The sequence below is a fragment of the Aegilops tauschii genome, chromosome 4 (genome assembly GCF_002575655.3).
Source record: "Aegilops tauschii subsp. strangulata cultivar AL8/78 chromosome 4, Aet v6.0, whole genome shotgun sequence".
Taxonomy (NCBI): Eukaryota; Viridiplantae; Streptophyta; class Magnoliopsida; order Poales; family Poaceae; genus Aegilops; species Aegilops tauschii.
In genome coordinates, this window is record NC_053038.3 from 491554602 (window position 1) to 491578210 (window position 23609).

General features: G+C 43.2%; 1 protein-coding gene across 2 annotated transcripts; it reads right to left on the bottom strand.

Moving 5' to 3' along the window:
* Positions 1–704: 704 nt before the first annotated feature.
* Positions 705–6075, bottom strand: LOC109762894 (uncharacterized). Of its 2 annotated transcripts, none has more exons than XM_020321783.4 (13): positions 5672–6075; positions 4972–5147; positions 4789–4892; positions 4427–4510; positions 4223–4326; positions 4058–4144; positions 3510–3712; positions 2968–3169; positions 2825–2875; positions 2641–2739; positions 2464–2523; positions 2075–2196; positions 705–1973 (listed from the first exon to the last, which is right to left on the bottom strand). In XM_020321783.4, exons 1-13 carry the CDS (start codon positions 5864–5866, stop codon positions 875–877), a joined length of 2586 nt encoding a protein of 861 aa, XP_020177372.1. In that variant the 5' UTR covers positions 5867–6075; the 3' UTR covers positions 705–874. The 2 variants fall into 2 exon arrangements, with proteins under 2 accessions (XP_020177372.1, XP_020177371.1); XM_020321782.4 differs by having other exon boundaries at positions 2075–2199.
* Positions 6076–23609: the final 17534 nt, after the last annotated feature.

A 23609-nucleotide genomic window follows, 5' to 3' on the forward strand; every position in this document is an offset into this window, starting at 1 on the left:
TCTTTGGAAATCCCCTACTCCTTTTGGGGTGAATGAGTGAATCAAAGATGGTTCTAAATATGTCTTGCGTAATCTCACAAACTGAAAAGGCTATCAATCACACATTCAGCTTGTTCAGGGAGCCAGCAGTCTCCCTCGCCTTAACCAAGTCTGACATAACATGTAAGTAAAGAAAAAGAAATATCTAAAAAGAAATGTTTGCACAGATCCTAATGTAAGATCTCATGAATACAACATCGACTGAGACTGAGACATAACCAAGTCTCAGTCGACTGAGATTTAGCAAGACTGTAATTTGAAATCACACGCTATTTCACTTATATTTGTTGTTATCCAATTCCTACCGTTATACTATCTTGAGATAAATACCCATGGGTTTTGTAGGTACTACCTCCGTTTATATTTACTCCACATATTAGCTTAACTGAAATCAAACTTTATAAAGTTTGATCAAGTTTGTAGAAAACAATATGAACATTTACAATAACCAACGTATATGATGTGAAAATATATTCAATGATGAATCTAATGGTATTGATTTGGTGGTGTATATGTTAAAATATTTTTCTACAAACTTGATAAAGTTTATAAAGTTTGACTTTAGACAAAAGTTAATATGCAAAGTAAATAAAAATGTAGGGGGTACATATAACTACTTAACTGGAGTAATAACAATTGCCATAATGTTCCATTTTAGGAAGACGTAGAACGAAAGCGATGGCAATGCCAAGAACTAGATATTTCAGATTGGACAAGTGATACAAAGAAGTTAGAAGCACAAGGAGACACAACGATAAAAGTTTATACCCCGACTCGAAGGGTGCAGAAACTTAAAAATCAACATATATACGAGGAAAATCAGTTGTTTTTAGGCCTAACCCACAGAGTCCTCAACCATGGCTTCACTGTCAATATCTGCATCCCCGGCCTCACTACCGTCCCGAGTCTCAGCATCAGACTCGCTATCTTCAACAAAGTTTCCTGGGAGCTTCTTTTCAGGATCAAGAAGTCCAATCATATGATTAATAGCTCGACGACCATCGGCATTAGTCTGGCTACCAGCTGAGTGGCCATCAGAGTTAACCAAACTGGTCAGAGCATCAGCTGCTGTTCTTTCTCCTGCGTCATCATCGTGTCCTTCAGAGGGGTCACCACCCACGTCTTCCGAGCAGCACGGAGACTCATTCTCCCCATTGACAGATGGTCCTGTTTCCACTGCCCAGCTACCGGCAACTTCTGAGGCCAACAGATCAGCTGTGCGAATAGTTCCATCCTGCGTGTCGTCAGGTTTGCTCGCAGAGCAGTCACCCTCACGTTTCCCTTCAGAACACTGACCAATGCCATCTTTGAGGGTTAGGGATTGTTGTTCCTCATTAACTAGTGGCTGCCCTCCATCTTTTGGAATCAAGTTAGATTCCTCGGTTTCTTGTTGTGCCTGCATTTCATCCTCTAGCTGCAAAGTCTCTCCCCCCATAACGCTGTTAATGGAATTATGATCATTGCAGCCAACATTGCCGATTTGGCTTTCTGTCTCCAGAACTTGCTCGGTCTCTTGCTCAGGAGCTGTAGCAGTGTGATCACCATGAGAATCAGATCCGATTTTCTCTACTGTCCTATCTGGACTAGTGCACTCTAAGTCTTGAGTGCCCCCTTCAATTCTGGTACCACCATCCTGCTGCTCGGTCATATCGGCATCTTCATCGGTGGAACTATGTTCACTTGCTTGGGTATTCTCTGCTGAAGCACCCGAAGCCTCCAACGTATCTTTTGCGTAGTCTGCTCGCTTTACACGGGCATCATCAGTGTTCACATTTGCTACTGGTACTTCATTGAGATCAAGATCCAGCAAGGTGCTCTCATAGTTCTCTTCGTCCTCTAGAGTTCTCTGCATAGCCTTAAGCTGTTCCTGCTGTTTTGCAAATAGAGAAGAGATCTCTTCCGTGGTTGAATAGAAAGCACGCAGTTGGGTCTCTCTGCAATAAGCAACAGAGGAAAGGAAGGCATTGTATAAAAAGTTAGTTCCACAAAATTGGACTCACGTTGCTTATATATGATGCCCAAATTAGATGCTTACCGTAAAATAACTCTTTCTCTGGCCCCTTGATACCTACGTTTTTCAATTGATAGATCTCTCATTGTAGCAGCTACTTCAAGTTCAAGAGATGAGACCTTTGCCCATGCTTCTTCCCGAGCAGCCTGCTAACGAAGCACATGTATTATCAGATTGTAAGTAAAGGAGTGTAGCCCCTCAAAGGATGGATGGTACATGGAATAGAATAAACTTCTGCTGTTTGAAATATATGATACAACTTCAAACCCATGAACAAGCAGAGTCAATAGCACAACAGAAAAGGAACCCTGATCTTATGAAGAAAGCAAAGGAAGACCAATATAATTTGCCGATGTGATGAAACATCAGAGAAACAGAAAGAGTCCAATTATGTGACTGGAACATTTTTCTACCTTCTCATTTTCAAGTTCTTTCTTGAGCTTCCGCAGTTCAGTTTCCAGATTATCAGATTTCTGCAATTGCAATAGCAAAAACGGAAAATGTTATACGACATTGAAGTACAAAAGATAAAAATACTTTTCACGGATGTAAGTTGTACAAAGTTTAACATGTGCAGAACCTCATGATACCTTTTGACTTTTAGCAGACACAAGCTGCTCATCCTGGAGTTGAGTTTCCAGTTCTCGCACTTTTTTCTCAGATGTTACAAGGCTTTCACGAGAGTCTTCCTGCATGAGAATGCAGCAGTTGAAGTACATGAATGGAATGACATTACTTAAGATGAATAACTGCAACCAAAATAATTGTGCATACCAGCTTGGACCTTAATGTTTCCACGAGCAAACGGGTGTCTTTTTCTGATTCCTGAAAAATAATGAAACTCTATTTTTAGTATATGATATCACGAACATGAATTAGTTACCCGACCTTTGACTAGAATTGGAAGAGGATTAAACCTGAAGCTTGATGATAAACTCTTTCTGTTCCTTTTGTTGTTTAAGGTAAGCCTCTGTCTGTCTCTTCATTTCGTCTTGAGCCTCTGCTTGTACTTTATGCAGTGCAGATTTAAGGTCTTCTGCAGCCTTATCACGCTCCTCTATTCTTAAGTTTCTCTCCTCACTTAGCTGTTCCTCAAGCTCGCATATATTTGCCTTCTGGCTGAAAACATTTCAACTTTATATAAGTGGTGCTAGTACCGGAGTTCATACATGGCAAAAACTATTTAATTTATTTTCATAAGGTTAACCTTTCATCCCTGGAGGAAAAAAAGTGCAGTATGAAAACTTAGACTTGGCCTGTTCAGAACGCATTTCACAGCTTATTTGTAGGGAATATAGCAATTCCTCTAGAATTCCTATCAAAATCATGATTCCAACCCAGGAATTTTTCACAGATTATGAAATCCATGCACCCTTATGATATAGAAAGTTACGAGCAAAATCCTCTGTATTGTCAGAGTGGTAATGCAAAAAATCAATCCAACAGCTATGAAGCTTACCTCTGAATTATCTCATCAGCATCAGCACGTGATTGCTTTGATGCACTAAGCCTCTCATCCAGATCTTTTATGGAATTCTGTAACTCTGTATTTAATGTACTAAGAGTATCTAGTTGTTTCTGTTTCCCCTCTAGTGCTAGCTGAAGAGATTTAGTTTGCTCGAGATAAGAACTTGATGTACTTTCTTTGAACTCCTTCAGTTCCTGCATCATCAGATTTGCACCAAAAATTTGGTTACAGGGAAGGGCAGTCATCAGTATAATTTCATAATTATATAATTGCTGAAAACAGATGGACAATTTTAATCAAAAAGGGAACAAAATGTTTGCATTTGAAATCAGAATACATACTAGTGTATTACATCAACAAGGCAATAAATATATAAAAAAACTTGGCAACACCAACAATCTTTCTTGCATTAGAATATGCAAGAGCATTATTGGCTTATTACGTTGACTGAAGAAAAAATAGAAATAACCCTGTGATATGCGGGATACTCATATATCTTGCAAAACCATAAGCAAATAATTATTTGTGTTTGTGGATACCTTTTCATGCTGCTCTTCGGCTGTTTTGCTTGCAGTTCTCAATGTCTCAATTGTCACAACATGTGCCTCGAGTTGTTCCCTGAGCTCCTGCATGGATTTTAGCTAAATAAGATCATGGAGATACAAGGGTGATTAACTATTGCCATCTTGAAGGAGCCAACTTACTGCATTAGATTTTTCTAGTCTTCGAACATCATCTAGTGAAACAGGACCATCAGATGAACCAATGCCCAGACCCTTTAGCCTCTTGCTTTCAGAGCCCATCTCCCCTTTAGGATCAAATATAAATGGACAGACGTATCTCAGAACATGCGGTGTAGTTGCGAAATGTGATGAGCAAATCGTAAGACAACATATTCACACTCTTACCTGATTTTCTTTTAAGTATGGTAGTACCATTCCCTACGCAGCTGACTGCATTAACTTCCCGATAGACAAATGCATAGGAGGCATCTGTAAAATCAATATACAAGTTAAATGGGCATCAACAGGTAAATCACTTCTATAAAATTAGAGTTAGCGTTCATGCATGCAAGAAGCATGACAGTGGCAACATAATAAAGTGCACAGAAGTAAATAAGGAGGGAACGGGCACAAAATGTGAGGAAACACTAAATGCTTATAGAGAACAGCAAGCCAGGTAGCACAGACCAGGTACAGGCCAATGGATACCATACCCAAAAAAAAACAAGGATCGGACTAGTAAAGGCAGAATAAGCAGAGCATTTTACCGTGATGAGGAGGTGTGGTAAATGATATGATGTCCCCGTGATTAAGCTTGGTCGGAGGTGAACGTTTCATAAACTTATTCCAGTTGACGTATGTGCCATTCGTGCTGCACAGCTACAGCAAGTTAATATAAGAAAAGGAAATTATTATTGTTAGATAGAGCAAGATCCAGAAGGAAAAGAAACCTCGAGTCCTTGAGGTAAACAGGCACAGGCTCATCACGCTGCAGCTCCCCTATCACAGTGTCCTTATATATCTTGCAATGATTCCCGCTGACTGACACAGCAGAAATCCTGAAGCGAGGGTTCTCGACCGTGCGGCCTAGAATGTGCTCGTCAGCACTCAAAAGAATGTTCATCCCCTTCAGTATGGAGAAAAATAAAAGATTCCAATCAGCAAATTCATGCCTCCTTATTACAATGGTGGTATGCGTAACACAAGTAAAGGCACCATGCCTCAACTCTCAACCATTGACTAATCAACAACATATTGATGCGTTTCTGCCAAGAAAGTTCCTTGAAGGTTACATAGTTATATACTCCGTGGAAGCAAAGTGTGAAATCTTGCTTTACACTAACAGTTAGAGCAAGCCGGCTGTTCGCCACACAAACAGCTTACTAGCAGAAGCAAAGCTGCTAGGGCATTACTGTACTGGTATCAACAGTTAAGCAGATAACTTTATCAGGGCCAGAGATGCCAGGTAAATTCTTCACGGGTAAAGAGTACAGATGTACAATGCTTGCCTCTTTTATCCATAAAACAGATTAATGAGCAATGCAGATAGGAACATGACACGGTGACTGGAATGCCGAGTACCCCACCCAAAAATAAAAAGACGAAATATTGGGGTCTGGGTCTAGGGTTTAAGAAGGGGAGGGAGTGGACCTCGGAGCGGAGGCGGGCCTTCTTGGAGATGGCGGTGAGGACGGCCCAGACGCCGGGCTCCGGGTTCTGCACGGGCTGGTCGGCGAACTTGCGGGCCACGGCGCGCATCTCGTCGGCGCCTACCGGCGAGGGCTTGGGCGGGGTGCAGGAGACGGGCGACTCGGCCTTGGAAGCCATCTTGGGCGTCACCAGCATATCAGGCGCGCGCGGGGGGGCGCGGCCGGCCGGCGGCGGAAGGGCGGGCCGGGTTGGCGGGGAGGGGCGGGGGAGTGGGGAGCGCGGCGGCGCGAGTGGGTGGTGGCAGTTGGTGGGCGCGGGACCGACGGCGGAACCCCTCGGCGTGGGGCCGCGTGGCGTGGTGTTGGGCTGTTGGGTGCCTCGGAGAGAGGGGTGAGTGAGGGAGGGGGCGCAGAGGGTTAAGATTTGCGCGGGTGAAGGTTAAGATTAGTTGAGAGGATTTGCGGGAAGATGATGGTGACTGTGTTGTGTTTGAGAAGGAACCGAACTGATTGGGATGGTCAAGACACACGGCGCGTTTGGCAACTGGAAATGGCGATTTAGTAATTGGCACTCTTTTGTCATGATCCTGAGATGTTCACAGCCGTTGAATTTTCGGTGTTAGGACACTGTCCGACCAAACTCTCTTGCAACACATTCGAAGCCCTTCTTGGGTTGAATGTCTTACTTTTCCACAAGAACAATCGCAAACCATGCGGCAAAGCCAAGAAAGCCGCCCCTACCCCTCACCGACCTCTCGTCTCTCTCCCACGATCTGCGCGATCTTCGTCGCCGCAACTCCGCCAGTGCCGGGTCCGCTGCTCATCCGGTTATCCCCATCGTCGCAGCCTCACTTACGCTCTTGCGGAAACGAGGTGACCTAGGCACTCCCCTCCCAGACAAGACCTCCTCCTCGACCTCTCCTTATCTCTACTGACCGACGAACATGTGGTCGCCGTCACGGAGCTTATGCCGGCGAGATCCTGCATTTATCCACAAGCGCACATGGTTCAACCTTTGTGGCCTCGATTCCCTGTACCGCCATGACGCCCACCACCTCGAGGTCTTCATTCCACACACAAGATGGCAGATGGTGGTACCCCTTGAAGGCCCCTTGGGTGGTTTGATCTGTCACCTTGACTCCTCTCCATCACTGCATTATTATTGGATTTGAGACTTAAGGTCAGGTTGGATTTGTGGGATAGTTTAGAAACTCACGTTTTTCAAGAAGAAGGCACATACCGAAGTGTATGCTTTCATTCTATAAGTTGGATATCTTCTCATTGGCGTTGCCTTTGGAGACCATGTCTTCATATGTTCGCTTTGCTCATACCGTTTTGTTTGGCCTCGTCAACGAGATGGAGGAGGTCGAGACAGCGGTCTCGAGTTTGTTGGTTGGATGCCGGGGCGGCGGCCCCGAGCTTCGGTGCGGCAATGGCCCTATTTAGTGGGTTGTGGCTTATGCATCATGTTGGGGGCATTCAGGCGCGGAGGGTGGCAAGGTATGTCATGGTTGTGGGGTTTTGCATGATTGTCCCTTTATCAATCATCTAGTCTGTTTTTTGCACGGTTGTTCCTTAATCAATCGTGTGGTCGGTTTTTTTCTGCACGGTTGTCCCTTATCAATCGTGTGGTAGTTGTGTGTGTGTGTGTGTGTGTGTGTCGGGTTTTCGCCCGGTTATCCCTTATTAACCGGGCAATTCTCTTCTTCTTAATGAACTTCAAGAACCCCCTACCCGTCTTGAGGTGTCCAAAAAAAGGAATATTTCACACTTAATATGACACTTGGATTGTTAGATTTGTTTTTTGGAGTTAGTCGGTGTTGACATAGTTTTGGACTAATGCATCAAATAAAATTTATTAATCTATTGTGCACCACATACGAAATTTGGTAATGTGCACTGGCCGCAAAATTTTCTTAATGTGCCCTGGTTGTAGGACGACTTTGTTGATGCTCTGATTAAAAGTTATGGTCTTTCAAGGTGAAAAAGGCACTGAAGGCTGAAGGCTGATGCATTTTGATTTGGAGAACAATGCCATACAAGGTGAAATCGTCACTCCTACTTGATTTGTACCTCTATCATCAATAAACCACATGAATTATCATTTATAACATTCATTCATTCATGTAAATGCTGAAAATGCATTTGATACACCAAATCCACATGTCTAAAGATCACACTTTGCTTGTTTGTTTGTAGATGAAAGACAAAGTCAAGGAGCCTTCCGCGAGCGCCGGGTGATCTTCATTTTTCTAACTAATTGTGTCGGTCACTGTTGCATAACATTGACATTGACCAAGTGTTATCCATTCGAAATTTCAGGTAAGGAAGCAAAAACAATCGGATGCCAGGAGGTTCAAGATGGATCATGGTGCGAAGACCATGGCCTCAGTTAAGCCAAAGGTGGATAGAGGATGGGAAGCATGAGAATGTAGTGCACCTTTGCATAAGGAAGAGGTAATCTTCTAAGCATATGCTTGCATCATAACATGGCTCCATTGCCGGGCGAAGCAGCGAGCGCACAAACGGGGCACAACAAGGCTGCACGTGAAGCCTGCAGGCAGAGCGACGGCTAGATCGGGTGTGAGTGACAACGGAGGCGTGTGATTCGGAGGCAGCGGTTTGAGGAATGGAGAGGCAACAGATCAATCGAGATAGAGGAGCGCAGATCGACCGGGATAGAGGAGACCGAAAAAGAAATTCTGATCGGGAGGGCGAGTTGCAGCGCCAGAAAAAAACTAAACCTAGGCACATAGTCTAATAGGACTCCTAGACCAATACTAATACTTCTTAAAAAAACCAGATACTATTTTTCATTATATTGACTTTACCTTTGATATGTGACTGAATTGGAGAGACTTTGACAAATTGCTGATGTGATAAAATAAAGGTTTGTAGCTGACGAGCGAGGAAATGGGGGTGATGTTACGTACCTGCTTTTCCCAGGTGCATCTCCGTTAGTTAACTTCTATAAGCTTGTTAGCTTCTGTTAGATCATTAACTAACTACATATGTCATGGATTTATTAGTATAGCTTTTTTTGTGAATGAAAATTTGTATTACTCAACCACCAAGATTACAATCAGCAGAGGCTAGTTCAACTGCTACACAGGGGCCAGAGCCAATCCAAGTCATAGTTCTACCCTCAGTTCGAGCAAATTTTGTTAGGCTATCACTAACCTTATTTTATAAGCGGCTAACATGAGTAATACAATTTTCACGAAGAGACAAGTGATATCTAATATCTTTAACTAAAGAAGCATAAATGGATCTATCTTGATCTCGTCCTTGGATCATCTTAACTGCAACTGAAGAGTCCATCTCAATCATAACTGGGAGATCGCTCCACTAGATTGCCAAGGATAATCCTTCCATATAGGCACTCAACTTTGCCTCCAACGCTTAACGACACAAGAATAAATTCCTGCAAGCAGAAAAGATGATACTACCATTGGAGTCCCAAAGTACCATACATGCTCCTACCCTGTTATCAGCAAATGGTCCATCTGAGTTCAGTTTGACCCATCTAGTCGGCGGAGGAGCCCAAGATGGTGGTGGACTCACGCTCTGAACCGGTTCCTTGTAAAGCATATGGTCATAAGAAATGACAGATTTTCCTTTCAAAGGGTCAATATTGGATTCAACTTGATTGCTATTAAGGACTCTAGATAGCTGACGAGAAATTTCTTGGACACTTCAAGCGGAGGTGGCTTTTTTAGATGAACTCTCATTCCAAATGAACCAACAATACCATAAAGTCATGAGCAACCTGGTTCTTTCAATCTCATGTAGGGGATCCAACACTTGGAATAACCATTCCTTCCCAGTATTCATAACCTGGTCGACAGCCGGAAGATGCCAAACATCTAACATGTATTTCCAGTGTTCACGAGCTCTTGGGCATCTACAAGATGGGTGGAAGTTATCCTCAGGTTGTAAACCACACACTGGGCACATACTAGTAGTCTCAAGTGTTCTCTTGTGTTTATTTTTCAAGTTTGGCAGGGAGTCCGAAACAACACGACATGCAAAAGTTTGAACTATAGGTGGTACTTCAGCAGACCAAATGTTCTTCCACAGCGTCCTTCGGCCATCTGGAGCTAAACTTGAGGTTGTGGCAATGGCTCTATTTGCTTCTTCAAAAGCAAAATCATATGCACTTTTTACAGAAAAAAGACCAAGTTTGCCCGGCCCCCTAGCCAAAGTATCTGCATCATGCCTTGGAGATGCTCTAATTTTCAGAATCTCACTCACATCGCAAGGCAGAAAATAACTGGTCAGTGGATCCATGTTCCATGACCCATTGTCATTTAGGAGCTCAGAAACAAAGCGAATATGCCAGTGTCGTTGAGGAGATATTTGTTGGGGAACGCAGTATTTCAAAAAAATTACCTACGATCACGCAAGATCTATCTATGTGATGCATAGCAACGAGCGGGAGAGTGTGTCCACGTACCCTCATAGACCGAAAGCGGAAGCGTTAAGTAACGCGGTTGATGTAGTCGAACGTCTTCGCGATCCAGCCGATCAAGTACCGAACGCACGGCACCTCCGCGATCTGCACACGTTCGGCTCGGTGACGTCCCTCGAACTCTTGATCCAGCTGAGCCCGAGGGAGAGTTTCGTCAACACGACGGCGTGATGACGGTGATGATGAAGTTACCGACGCAGGGCTTCGCCTAAGCACTACAATGATATGACTGAGGTGGAAATCTGTGGAGGGGGCACCGCACACGGCTAAACAATCAACTTCTGTGTCTATGGGATGCCCCCTCCCCCGTATATAAAGGAGTGGAGGAGGGAGAGGGCCGGCCTCATGGGGCGCGCCCAGGGGGGATTCCTACTCCTAGTAGGAGTATGTTTCCCCCTTCCCTAGTTGGAGTAGGAGAAGAAGGAAGAGGAAGTCGGAAAGAAGGAAAGCCCCCCCCCAATTCAGATTGGGCTTGGGGGGCGCGCGCCTCCCACTTGGCCGCCTCCTCCTCTCTTCCACCATGGCCCATTAAGGCCCATTAACTCCCCGGGGGGTTCCGGTAACCCCCTGGTACTCCGGAAAATGCCCGAACTCATCCGAAACCTTTCTGGTGTCCAAACAAATAGCCTTCCAATATATTGATCTTTATGTCTCGACCACTTCGAGACTCCTCGTGATGTCCGTGATCACATCCAGGACTCCGAATAACCTTCGGTACATCAAAACACATAAACTCATAATATCGATCGTCATCGAACGTTAAGCGTGCGGACCCTACGGGTTTGAGAACTATGTAGACATGACCGAGACTCATCTCCGGTCAATAACCAATAGTGGAACCTGGATTCATATTGGCTCCCACATATTCTACAAAGACCTTTATCGGTCAAACCGCATAACAACATACATTGTTCTCTTTGTCATCGGTATGTTACTTGCCCGAGATTCGATCGTCGGTATCTCAATACCTAGTTCAATCTCGTTACCGGCAAGTCTCTTTACTCATTCCGTAATGCATCATCTCATAACTAACTCATTAGTCACATTGCTTGCAAGGCTTATAGTGATATGCATTACCGAGAGGGCCCAGAGATACCTCTCCGACAATCGGAGTGAAAAATCCTAATCTCGATCTATGCCAACTCAACAAACACCATCGGAGACACCTATAGAGCATCTTTATAATCACCCAGTTACGTTGTGACGTTTGATAGCACACTAAGTGTTCCTCCGGTATTCGGGATTTGCATAATCTCATAGTCATAGGAACATGTATAAGTCATGAAGAAAGCAATAGCAACAAACTAAATGATCATAGTGCTAAGCTAACGGATGGGTCATGTCAATCACATCATTCTCTAATGATGTGATCTCGTTAATCAAATGACAACTCATGTCTATGGCTACGAAACTTAACCATCTTTGATTAACGAGCTAGTCAAGTAGAGGCATACTAGTGACACTCTGTTTGTCTATGTATTCACACATGTACTAAGTTTCCGGTTAATACAATTCTAGCATGAATAATAAACATTTATCATGATACAAGGAAATATAAATAACAACTTTATTATGGCCTCTAGGGCATATTTCCTTCAGTCTCCCACTTGCACTAGAGTCAATAATCTAGATTACACAGTAATGATTCTAACACCCATGGAGTCTTGGTGCTGATCATGTTTTGCTCGTGAGAGAGGCTTAATCAACGGGTCTGCAACATTTAGATCCGTATGTATCTTGCAAATCTCTATGTCTCCCTCCTTGACTTGATCGCGGATGGAATTGAAGCGTCTTGATGTGCTTGGTTCTCTTGTGAAATATGGATTCCTTTGCCAAGGCAATTGCACCAGTATTGTCACAAAAGATTTTCATTAGACCCGATGCACTAGGTATGACACCTAGATCGGATATGAACTCCTTCATCCAGACTCCTTCATTTGCTGCTTCCGAAGCAGCTATGTACTCCGCTTCACACGTAGATCCCGCCACGACGCTTTGCTTAGAACTGCACCAACTGACAGCTCCACCGTTTAATATAAATATGTATCCGGTTTGTGACTTAGAGTCATCCGGATCAGTGTCAAAGCTTGCATCGATGTAACCATTTACGACGAGCTCTTTGTCACCTCCATAAACGAGAAACATATCCTTAGTCCTTTTCAGGTATTTCAGGGTGTTCTTGACCGTTGTCCAGTGATCCACTCCTAGATTACTTTGGTACCTCCCTCCTAAACTAATAGAAAGGCACACATCAGGTCTGGTACACAGCATTGCATACATGATAGAACCTATGGCTGAAGCATAGGGAATGACTTTCATTTTCTCTCTATCTTCTGCAGTGGTCGGGCATTGAGTGTGACTCAACTTCACACCTTGTAACACAGGCAAGAACCCTTTCTTTGCTTGATCCATTTTGAACTTCTTCAAAACTTCACACCTTGTAACACATGCAATTAAGCGTCTTGATCTATCTCTATTGATCTTGATGCCCAATATATAGGCAGCTTCACCGAGGTCTTTCACTGAAAAACTCTTGTTCAAGTATCCTTTTATGCTTTCCAGAAATTCTATATCATTTCCAATCAAAATGTCATCCACATATAATATTAGAAATGCTACAGAGCTCCCACTCACTTTCTTGTAAATATAGGCTTCTCCAGAAGTCTGTATAAAACCGTATGCTTTGATCACACTATCAAAACGTTTATTCCAACTCCGAGATGCTTGCACCAATCCATAAATGGATCGCTGGAGCTTGCACACTTTGTTAGCATCCTTTGGATCGATAAAACCTTCTGGTTGCATCATATACAACTCTTCTTCCAAAAATCCATTCAGGAATGCAGTTTTTACATCCATTTGCCAAATTTCATAATCATAAAATGCGGCAATTGCTAACATGATTCGGACGGACTTAAGCATCGCTACATGTGAGAAGGTCTCATCGTAGTCAACTCCTTGAACTTGTCAAAAACCTTTCTTAACAAGTCGAGCTTTGTAGACAGTAACATTACCGTCAGCGTCAGTCTTCTTCTTGAAGATCCATTTATTCTCTATGGCTTGCCGATCATCCGGCAAGTCAACCAAAGTCCACACTTTGTTCTCATACATGGATCCCATCTCAGATTTCATGGCCTCAAGCCATTTCCCGGAATCTGGGCTCATCATCGCTCCCTCATAGTTCATAGGTTCGTCATGGGCAAGTAACATGACCTCCAGAACAGGATTACACTACCACTCTGGTGCGGATCTTACTCTGCTTGACCTACGAGGTTCGGTAGTAACTTGATCTGAAGTTACATGATCATCATCATTAGCTTCCTCACTAATTGGTGTAGGAATCACAGGAACTGATTTCTGTGATAAACTACTTTCCAATAAGGGAGCAGGTACAGTTACCTCATCAAGTTCTACTTTCCTCCCACTCACTTCTTTCGAGAGAAACTACTTCTCTAGAAAAGATCCATTCTTAGCAACGAATATTTTGCCTTCGGATCTGTGATAGAAGTGAAGGAAATATGCCCTAGAGGCAATAATAAAGTTATTGTTTATTTCCTTATTCTCATGATAAATGTTTATTATTCATGCTACAATTGTATTAACCGGAAACATAATACATGTGTGAATACATAGACAAACATAGTGTCACTAGTATGCCTCTACTTGACTAGCTCGTTGATCAAAGATGGTTATGTTTCCTAGCAATAGACATGAGTTATCATTTGATTAACGGGATCACATCATTAGGAGAATGATGTGATTGACTTGACCCATTCCGTTAGCTTAGCACACGATCGTTTAGTATTCTGCTATTGCTTTCTTCATGACTTATACATGTTCCTATGACTATGAGATTATGCAACTCCCGTTTACCGGAGGAACACTTTGTGTGCTACCAAACGTCACAGCGTAACTGGGTGATTATAAAGGTGCTCTACAGGTGTCTCCAAAGGTACTTGTTGGGTTGGCGTATTTCGATATTAGGATTTGTCACTCCGATTGTCGGAGAGGTATCTCTGGGCCCACTCGGTAATGCACATCACTATAAGCCTTGCAAGCATTGCAACTAATGAGTTAGTTGCGGGATGATGTATTACAGAACGAGTAAAGAGACTTGCTGGTAACGAGATTGAACTAGGTATTGAGATACCGACGATCGAATCTCGGGCAAGTAACATACCGATGACAAAGGGAACAACGTATGTTGTTATGTGGTTTGACCGATAAAGATCTTCGTAGAAAATGTGGGAGCCAATATGAGCATCCAGGTTCCGCTATTGGTTATTGACCGAGATGTGTCTCGGTCATGTCTACATAGTTCTCGAACCCGTAGGGTCCGCACGCTTAAAGTTCGATGACGGTTATATAATGAGTTTATGTGTTTTGATGTACCGAAGGTAGTTCGGAGCCCCGGATGAGATCGGGGACATGACCAGGAGTCTCGAAATGGTCGAGACGTAAAGATCGATATATTGGACGACTATATTCGGACATTGGAAATGTTCCGAGTGATTCGGGTATTTTTCGGAGTACCGGAGAGTTACGGGAATTCACCGGGGAGTATATGGGCCTTATTGGGCTTTAGGGGAAAGAGAGAGGAGAGGCTGCGCACCCCCCCAAGGCCTAGTCCGAATTAGACTAGGGGGAGGGGCTGCGCCCCCTCCTTCCTTCTCTTCTCTCTCCCCTTTCCTTGACTCCTACTCCTACTACTTGGAAGGGGGGAATCCTACTCCCAGTGGGAGTAGGACTCCTCCTAGGGCGCGCCATAGAGAGGCCCGGCCCTCCCCCTCCTCCACTCCTTTATATACGGGGAGGGGGCACCCCTTGGAAACACAACAATTGATCTCTTGATCTCTTAGACGTGTGTGGTGCCCCCTCTTCCACCATAATCCACCTCGATAATATCGTAGCGGTGCTTCGGCGAAGCCCTGCGTCGGTAGAACATCATCATCGTCACCACGCTGTCGTGCTGACGAAACTCTCCCTCAACACTCGGCTGGATCGGAGTTCGAGGGACGTCATCGAGTTGAACGTGTGCATAACTCGGAAGTGCCGTGCGTTCGGTACTTGATCGGTCGGGTCGTGAAGACGTACGACTACATCAACCGCGTTGTGCTAACGCTTCCGCTTTCGGTCTACGAGGGTACGTGGACACACTCTCCCCTCTCGTTGCTATGCATCACCATGATCTTGCGTGTGCGTAGGAAATTTTTTGAAATTACTACGTTCCCCAACAGTGGCATCCGAGCCAGGTTTTATGCGTTGATGTTATATGCACAAGTAGAACACAAGTGAGTTGTGGGCGATATAAGTCATACTGCTTACCAGCATGTCACACTTTGGTTCGGCGGTATTGTTGGATGAAGCGGCCCGGACCGACATTACGCGTACGCTTACGTGAGACTGGTTTTACCGCCGTGCTATGCACACAGGTGACTAGCGGGTGTCAGTTTCTCCAACTTTAGTTGAACCGAGTGTGGCTATGCCCCGTCCTTGGGAAGGTTAAAACATCACCAATTTGACAAACTATCGTTGTGGTTTTGATGCGTAGGTAAGAACGGTTCTTGCTCAGCCCGTAGCAGCCACGTAAAACTTGCAACAACAAAGTAGAGGGCGTCTAACTTGTTTTTGCAGGGCATGTTGTGATGTGATATGGTCAAAGCATGATGCTAAATTTTATTGTATGAGATGATCATGTTTTGTAACCAAGTTATCGGCAACTGGCAGGAGCCATATGGTTGTCGCTTTATTGTATGCAATGCAATCGCCCTGTAATGCTTTACTTTATCACTAAGCGGTAGCGATAGTCGTAGAAGCATAAGATTGGCGAGACGACAACGATGCTACGATGGAGATCAAGGTGTCGCGCCGGTGACGATGGTGATCATGACGGTGCTTCGGAGATGGAGATCACAAGCACAAGATGATGATGGCCATATCATATCACTTATATTGATTGCATGTGATGTTTATCTTTTATGCATCTTATCTTGCTTTGATTGACGGTAGCATTATAAGATGATCTCTCACTAAATTTCAAGATAATAGTGTTCTCCCTGAGTATGCACCGTTGCCAAAGTTCGTCGTGCCCAGACACCACGTGATGATCGGGTGTGATAAGCTCTACGTCCATCTACAACGGGTGCAAGCCAGTTTTGCACACGCAGAATACTCAGGTTAAACTTGACGAGCCTAGCATATGCAGATATGGCCTCGGAACACTAAAACCGAAAGGTCGAGTGTGAATCATATAGTAGATATGATCAACATAGTGATGTTCACCATTAAAAACTACTCCATTTCACGTGATGATCGGTTATGGTTTAGTTGATGTGGATCACGTGATCACTTAGATGATTAGAGGGATGTCTATCTAAGTGGGAGTTCTTAAGTAATATGATTAATTGAACTTAAATTTATCATGAACTTAGTCCTGGTAGTATTAGCATATCTATGTTGTAGATCAATAGCTCGCGTTGTTGCTTCCCTATGTTTATTTTGATATGTTCCTAGAGAAAAACTATGTTGAAAGATGTTAGTAGCAATGATGCGGATTGTATCCGTGATCTGAGGATTATCCTCAGTGCTGCACAGAAGAATTATGTCCTTGATGCACCGCTAGGTGACAGACCTATTGCAGGAGCAAATGCAGATGTTATGAACGTTTGGCTAGCTCAATATGATGACTACTTGATAGTTTAGTGCACCATGCTTAATGGCTTAGAATCGGGACTTCAAAGACGTTTTGAACGTCATGGACCATATGAGATGTTCCAGGAGTTGAAGTTAATATTTCAAGCAAATACCCGAGTTGAGAGATATGAAGTCTCCAACAAGTTCTATAGCTAAAAGATGGAGGAGAATAGCTCAAGCAGTGAGCATATGCTCAGATTGTCTGGATAAAATAGTGATTGACAGAATTCTCTAGTCACCATCACCAAGTTAGTAGAACTTCGTGATGAACTATAATATGCAAGGGATGACGAAAGTAATTCCCGAGCTCTTCGCGATGTTGAGATCGGCGAAGGTAGAAATCAAGAAAAGAGCATCAAGTGTTGATGGTTAACAAGATCACTAGTTTCTAGAAAAGGGCAAAGGGAAAGAAGGGGAACTTCAATAAGAACGACAAGCAAGTTGCTGCTCAAGTGAAGAAGCCCAAGTTTTGACCTAAGCCTGATACTGAGTGCTTCTACTGCAAAAAGGACTGGTCACTGGAAGCGGTACTACCCCAAACAATTGGCGGATAAGAAGGATGGCAAAGTGAACAAAAGTATATTTGATATACATGTTATTAATGTGTACTTTACTAGTATTTATAGCAACCCCTCGGTACTTGATACTGGTTCAGTTGCTAAAGAGTAGTAACTCAAAATGGGAGTTGCATAATGAACAGAAACTAGTTAAGGATGAAGTGACGATGTGTATTGGAAGTGGTTCCAAGATTGATATGATCATCATCGCACACTCCCTATACTTTCGGGATTAGTGTTGAACCTAAATAAGTGTTATTTGGTGTTTGCGTTGAGCATGAATATGATTTGATCATGTTTATTGCAATATGGTTATTCATTTAAGTTAGAGAATAATTGTTGTTCTGTTTACATGAATAAAACCTTATATGGTTACACACCCAATGAAAATGGTTCGTTGGATCTCGATCGTAGTGATACACATATTCATAATATTGAGGCCAAAAGATGCAGAGTTGATAATGATAGTGCAACTTATTTGTGGCACTGCCGTTTAGGTCATATTGGTGTAAAGCGCATGAAGAAACTCCATACTGATGGACTTTTGGAACCACTTGATTATGAATCACTTGGTACTTGCGAACCGTGCCTCATGGGCAAGATGACTAAAACGCCGTTCTCCGAAACTATGGAGCGAGCAGCAGATTTGTTGGAAATCATACATACAGATGTATGTGGTCCGATGAATGTTGAGGCTCGCGGCGGGTATCATTATTTTCTCATCTTCACAGACGATTTAAGCAGATATGGGTATATCTACTTAATGAAACATAAGTCTGAAACATTTGAAAATTTCAAAGAATTTCAGAGTGAAGTTGAAAATCATCGTAACAAGAAAATAAAGTTTCTACGATCTGATCATGGAGGAGAATATTTGAGTTACGAGTTTGGTCTTCATTTGAAACAATGCAGAATAGTTTCGCAATTCACGCCACCTGGAACACCACAGCGTAATGGTGCGTCCGAACATCGTAACCATACTTTATTAGATATGGTGAATCTATGATGTCTCTTACCGATTTACCACTATCGTTTTGGGGTTATGCATTAAAGACAGCTGCATTCACATTAAATAGGGCACCATCTAAATCCGTTGAGACGACACCTTATGAACTTTGGTTTGACAAGAAACCAAAAGTTGTCGTTTCTTAAAATTTGGGGTTGCGATGCTTATGTGAAAAAGTTTCATCCTGATATGCTCAAACCCAAATCGGAGAAATGTGTCTTCATAGGATACCCAAAGGCACCTTCTATCACAGATCCAAAGGCAAGATATTCGTTGCTTATAATGGATCCTTTCTAGAGAAGGAGTTTCTCGCGAAAGAAGTGAGTGGGAGGAAAGTAGAACTTGATGAGGTAACTATACCTGCTCCCTTATTGGAAAGTAGTTCATCACAGAAATTTGTTCCTGTGACTCCTACACCAATTAGTGAGGAAGCTAATGATGATGATCATGTAACTTCAGATCAAGTTACTACCGAACCTCGTAGGTCAACCAGAGTGAGATCCGCACCAGAGTGGTACGGTAATCCTGTTCTGGAGGTCATGTTACTTGACCATGACGAACCTACGAACTATGAGGAAGCGATGATGAGCCCAGATTCCGCAAAATGGCTTGAGGCCATGAAATCTGAGATGGGATCCATGTATGAGAACAAAGTATGGACTTTGATTGACTTGCCCAATGATCGGCGAGCCATTGAGATTAAATGGATCTTCAAGAGGAAGACGGACGCTGATAGTAGTGTTACTATCTACAAAGCTAGAATTGTCGCAAAAGGTTTTCGACAAGTTCAAGGTGTTGACTACGATGAGAGTTTCTCACTCGTATCTATGCTTAAGTCTGTCCAAATCATGTTAGCAATTGCCGCATTTTATGAAATCTGGCAAATGGATAAACAAAACCGCATTCCTTAATGGATTTATTAAAGAAGAGTTGTATATGATGCAACCAGAAGGTTTTGTCAATCCTAAAGATGCTAACAAAATATGCAAACTCCAGCGATCCATCTATGGACTGGTGCAAGCATCTCGGAGTTGGAATATACGCTTTGATAAGTTGATCAAAGCATATAGTTTTATATAGACTTGCGGTGAAGCCTGTATTTACAAGAAAGTGAGTGGGAGCACTACAACATTTTATGATAAGTATATGTGAATGACATATTGTTGATCAGAAATAATGTAGAATTATTCTGCAAAGCATAAAGGAGTGTTTGAAAGGAGTTTTTCAAAGAAAGACCTCGGTGAACTGCTTATATATTGAGCATCAAGATCTATAGAGATAGATCAAGACGCTTGATAAGTTTTTTTTCAATGAGTACATACCTTGACAAGATTTTGAAGTAGTTCAAAATGGAACATTCAAAGAAAGAGTTCTTGCCTGTGTTACAAGGTGTGAAATTGAGTAAGACTCAAAGCCCGGCCATGGCATAAGATAGAAAGAGAATGAAAGTCATTCCCTATGCCTCAGCCATAGGTTCTATAAAGTATGCCAAGCCGTGTACCAAATCTATTGTATACCCTACACTGTGTTTAGCAAGGGAGTACAATAGTGATCTAGGAGTAGATCACTGGACAGCGGTCAAAATTATCCTTAGTGGAATAAGGATATGTTTCTCGATTATGGAGGTGACAAAAGGTTCGTCGTAAAGGGTTATGTCGATGCAAGTTTTGACACTGATCCAGATGACTCTAAGTCTCAATCTGGATACATATTGAAAGTGGGAGCAATTAGCTAGAGTAGCTCCGTGCAGAGCATTGTTGACATAGAAATTTGCAAAATACATACGGATCTGAATGTGGCAGACTCGTTGACTAAACTTCTCTCACAAGCAAAACATGATCACACCTTAGTACTCTTTGGGTGTTAATCACATAGCGATGTGAACTAGATTATTGACTCTAGTAAACCCTTTGGGTGTTGGTCACATGACGATGTGAACTATGGGTGTTAATCACATGGTGATGTGAACTATTGGTGTTAAATCACATGGCGATGTGAACTAGATTATTGACTCTAGTGCAAGTGGGAGACTGAAGGAAATATGCCCTAGAGGCAATAATAAAGTTATTGTTTATTTCCTTATTCTCATGATAAATGTTTATTATTCATGCTAGAATTGTATTAACCGGAAACATAATACATGTGTGAATACATAGACAAACATGGTGTCACTAGTATGCCTCTACTTGACTAGCTCGTTGATCAAAGATGGTTATGTTTCCTAGCCATAGACATGAGTTGTCATTTGATTAACGGGATCACATCATTAGGAGAATGATGTGATTGACTTGACCCATTCCGTTAGCTTAGCACACGATCGTTTAGTATTCTGCTATTGCTTTCTTCATGACTTATACATGTTCCTATGACTATGAGATTATGCAACTCCCATTTACGGGAGGAACACTTTGTGTGCTACCAAACGTCACAACGTAACTGGGTGATTATAAAGGTGCTCTACAGGTGTCTCCAAAGGTACTTGTTGGGTTGGCGTATCTCGAGATTAGGATTTGTCACTCCGATTGTCGGAGAGGTATCTCTGGGCCCACTCGGTAATGCACATCACTATAAGCCTTGCAAGCATTGCAACTAATGAGTTAGTTGCGGGATGATGTATTACAGAACTAGTAAAGAGACTTGCCGGTAACGAGATTGAACTAGGTATTGAGATACCGACGATCGAATCTCGGGCAAGTAACATACCGATGACAAAGGGAACAACGTATGTTGTTATGCGGTTTGACCGATAAAGATCTTCGTAGAATATGTGGGAGCCAATATGAGCATCCAGGTTCCGCTATTGATTATTGACCGGAGATGTGTCTCGGTCATGTCTACATAGTTCTCGAACCCGTAGGGTCCGCACGCTTAAAGTTTGATGACGGTTATATTATGAGTTTATGTGTTTTGATGTACTGAAGGTAGTTCAGAGTCCCAGATGAGATCGGGGACATGACGAGGAGTCTCGAAATGGTCGATACGTAAAGATTGATATATTGGACGACTATATTCGGACATCGGAAAGGTTCCGAGTGATTCGGGTATTTTTCGGAGTACCGGAGAGTTACGGGAATTCGCCGGGGAGTATATGGGCCTTATTGGGCTTTAGGGGAAAGAGAGAGGAGAGGCTGCGCGCCCCCCAAGGCCTAGTCCGAATTGGACTAGGGGGAGGGGCTGCGCCCCCCTCCTTCCTTCTCTTCTCTCTCCCCTTTCCTTGACTCCTACTCCTACTACTTGGAAGGGGGGAATCCTACTCCCAGTGGGAGTAGGACTCCTCCTAGGGCGCGCCATAGAGAGGCCCGGCCCTCCCCCTCCTCCACTCCTTTATATACGGGGAGGGGGGCACCCCTTGGAAACACAACAATTGATCTCTTGATCTCTTAGCCGTGTGCGGTGCCCCCCTTCACCATAATCCACCTCGATAATATCGTAGCGGTGCTTAGGCGAAGCCCTGCGTCGGTAGAACATCATCATCGTCACCACGCTGTCGTGCTGACGAAACTCTCCCTCAACACTCGGTTGGATCGGAGTTCGAGGGACGTCATCGAGTTGAACGTGTGTAGAACTCGGAGGTGTCGTGCGTTCGGTACTTGATCGGTCGGATCGTGAAGACGTACGACTACATCAACCGCGTTGTGCTAACGCTTCCGCTTTCGGTTTACGAGGGTATGTGGACACACTCTCCCCTCTCGTTGCTATGCATCACCATGATCTTGCATGTGCGTAGGAATTTTTTTGAAATTACTACGTTCCTCAACAAGAAGGTGTACCCAACAGTCTCTTTTGGGTATCCTATGAAGACACATTCTCCGATTTGGGTTCGAGCTTATCAGGTTGAAGTTTTTTCACATAAGCATCACAGCCCAAACTTTAAGAAACGACAACTTGGGTTTCTTGCCAAACCACAGTTCATAAGGTGTCGTCTCAACGGATTAGGTGGTTCCCTATTTAACGTGAATGCAGCCGTCTCTAAAGCATAACCCCAAAACGATAGCGGTAAATCAGTAAGAGACATCATAGATCGCACCATATCTAATAAAGTGCAGTTACGACGTTCGGACACACCATAACGCTGTGGTGTTCCGGGTGGCGTGAGTTGCGAAACTATTCCGCATTGTTTCAAATGAAGACCAAACTCGTAACTCAAATATTCTCCTCCACGATCAGATCGCAGAAACTTTATTTTCTTGTTACGATGATTTTCCACTTCACTCTGAAATTCTTTGAACTTTTCAAATGTTTCAGACTTATGTTTCATCAAGTAGATATACCCATATCTGCTCAAATCATCTGTGAAGGTCAGAAAATAACAATACCCGCCGCGAGCCTCAATATTCATCGGACCGCATACATCAGTATGTATTATTTCCAATAAATCTGTTGCTCGCTCCATTGTTCCAGAGAATGGAGTTTTAGTCATCTTGCCCATGAGGCATGGTCCACAAGTACCAAGTGATTCATAATCAAGTGATTCCAAAAGTGCATCAGTATGGAGTTTCTTCATGCGCTTTACACCAATATGACCCAAACGGCAGTGCCACAAAAAAGTTGCACTATCATTATCAACTCTGCATCTTTTGGCTTCAATATTATTGAATATGTGTATCACTACTATCGAGATTCAACAAAAATAGACCACTCTTCAAGGGTGCATGACCATAAAATATATTACTCATATAAATAGAACAACAATTATTCTCATATTTAAATGAATAACCGTCTCGCATCAAACAAGATCCAGATATAATGTTCATGCTTAACGCTGGCACCAAATAACAATTATTCAGGTCTAAAACTAATCCCGAAGGTAGATGTAGAGGTAGCGTGCCGACGGCGATCACATCGACTTTGGAACCATTTCCCACGCGCATCGTCACCTCGTCCTTAGCCAATCTTCGCTTAATCCGTAGTCCCTGTTTTGAGTTGCAAATATTAGCAACAGAACCAGTATCAAATACCCAGGCACTACTGCGAGCATTAGTAAGGTACACATCAATAACATGTATATCACATATACCTTTGTTCACTTTGCCATCCTTCTTATCCGCCAAATACTTGGGGCAGTTCCGCTTCCAGTGACCAGTTCCTTTGTAGTAGAAGCACTCAGTCTTAGGCTTAGGTCCAGACTTGGGCTTCTTCACTTGAGCAGCAACTTGCTTGCCGTTCTTCTTGAAGTTCCCCTTCTTCCCTTTACCCTTCTTCTTGAAACTGG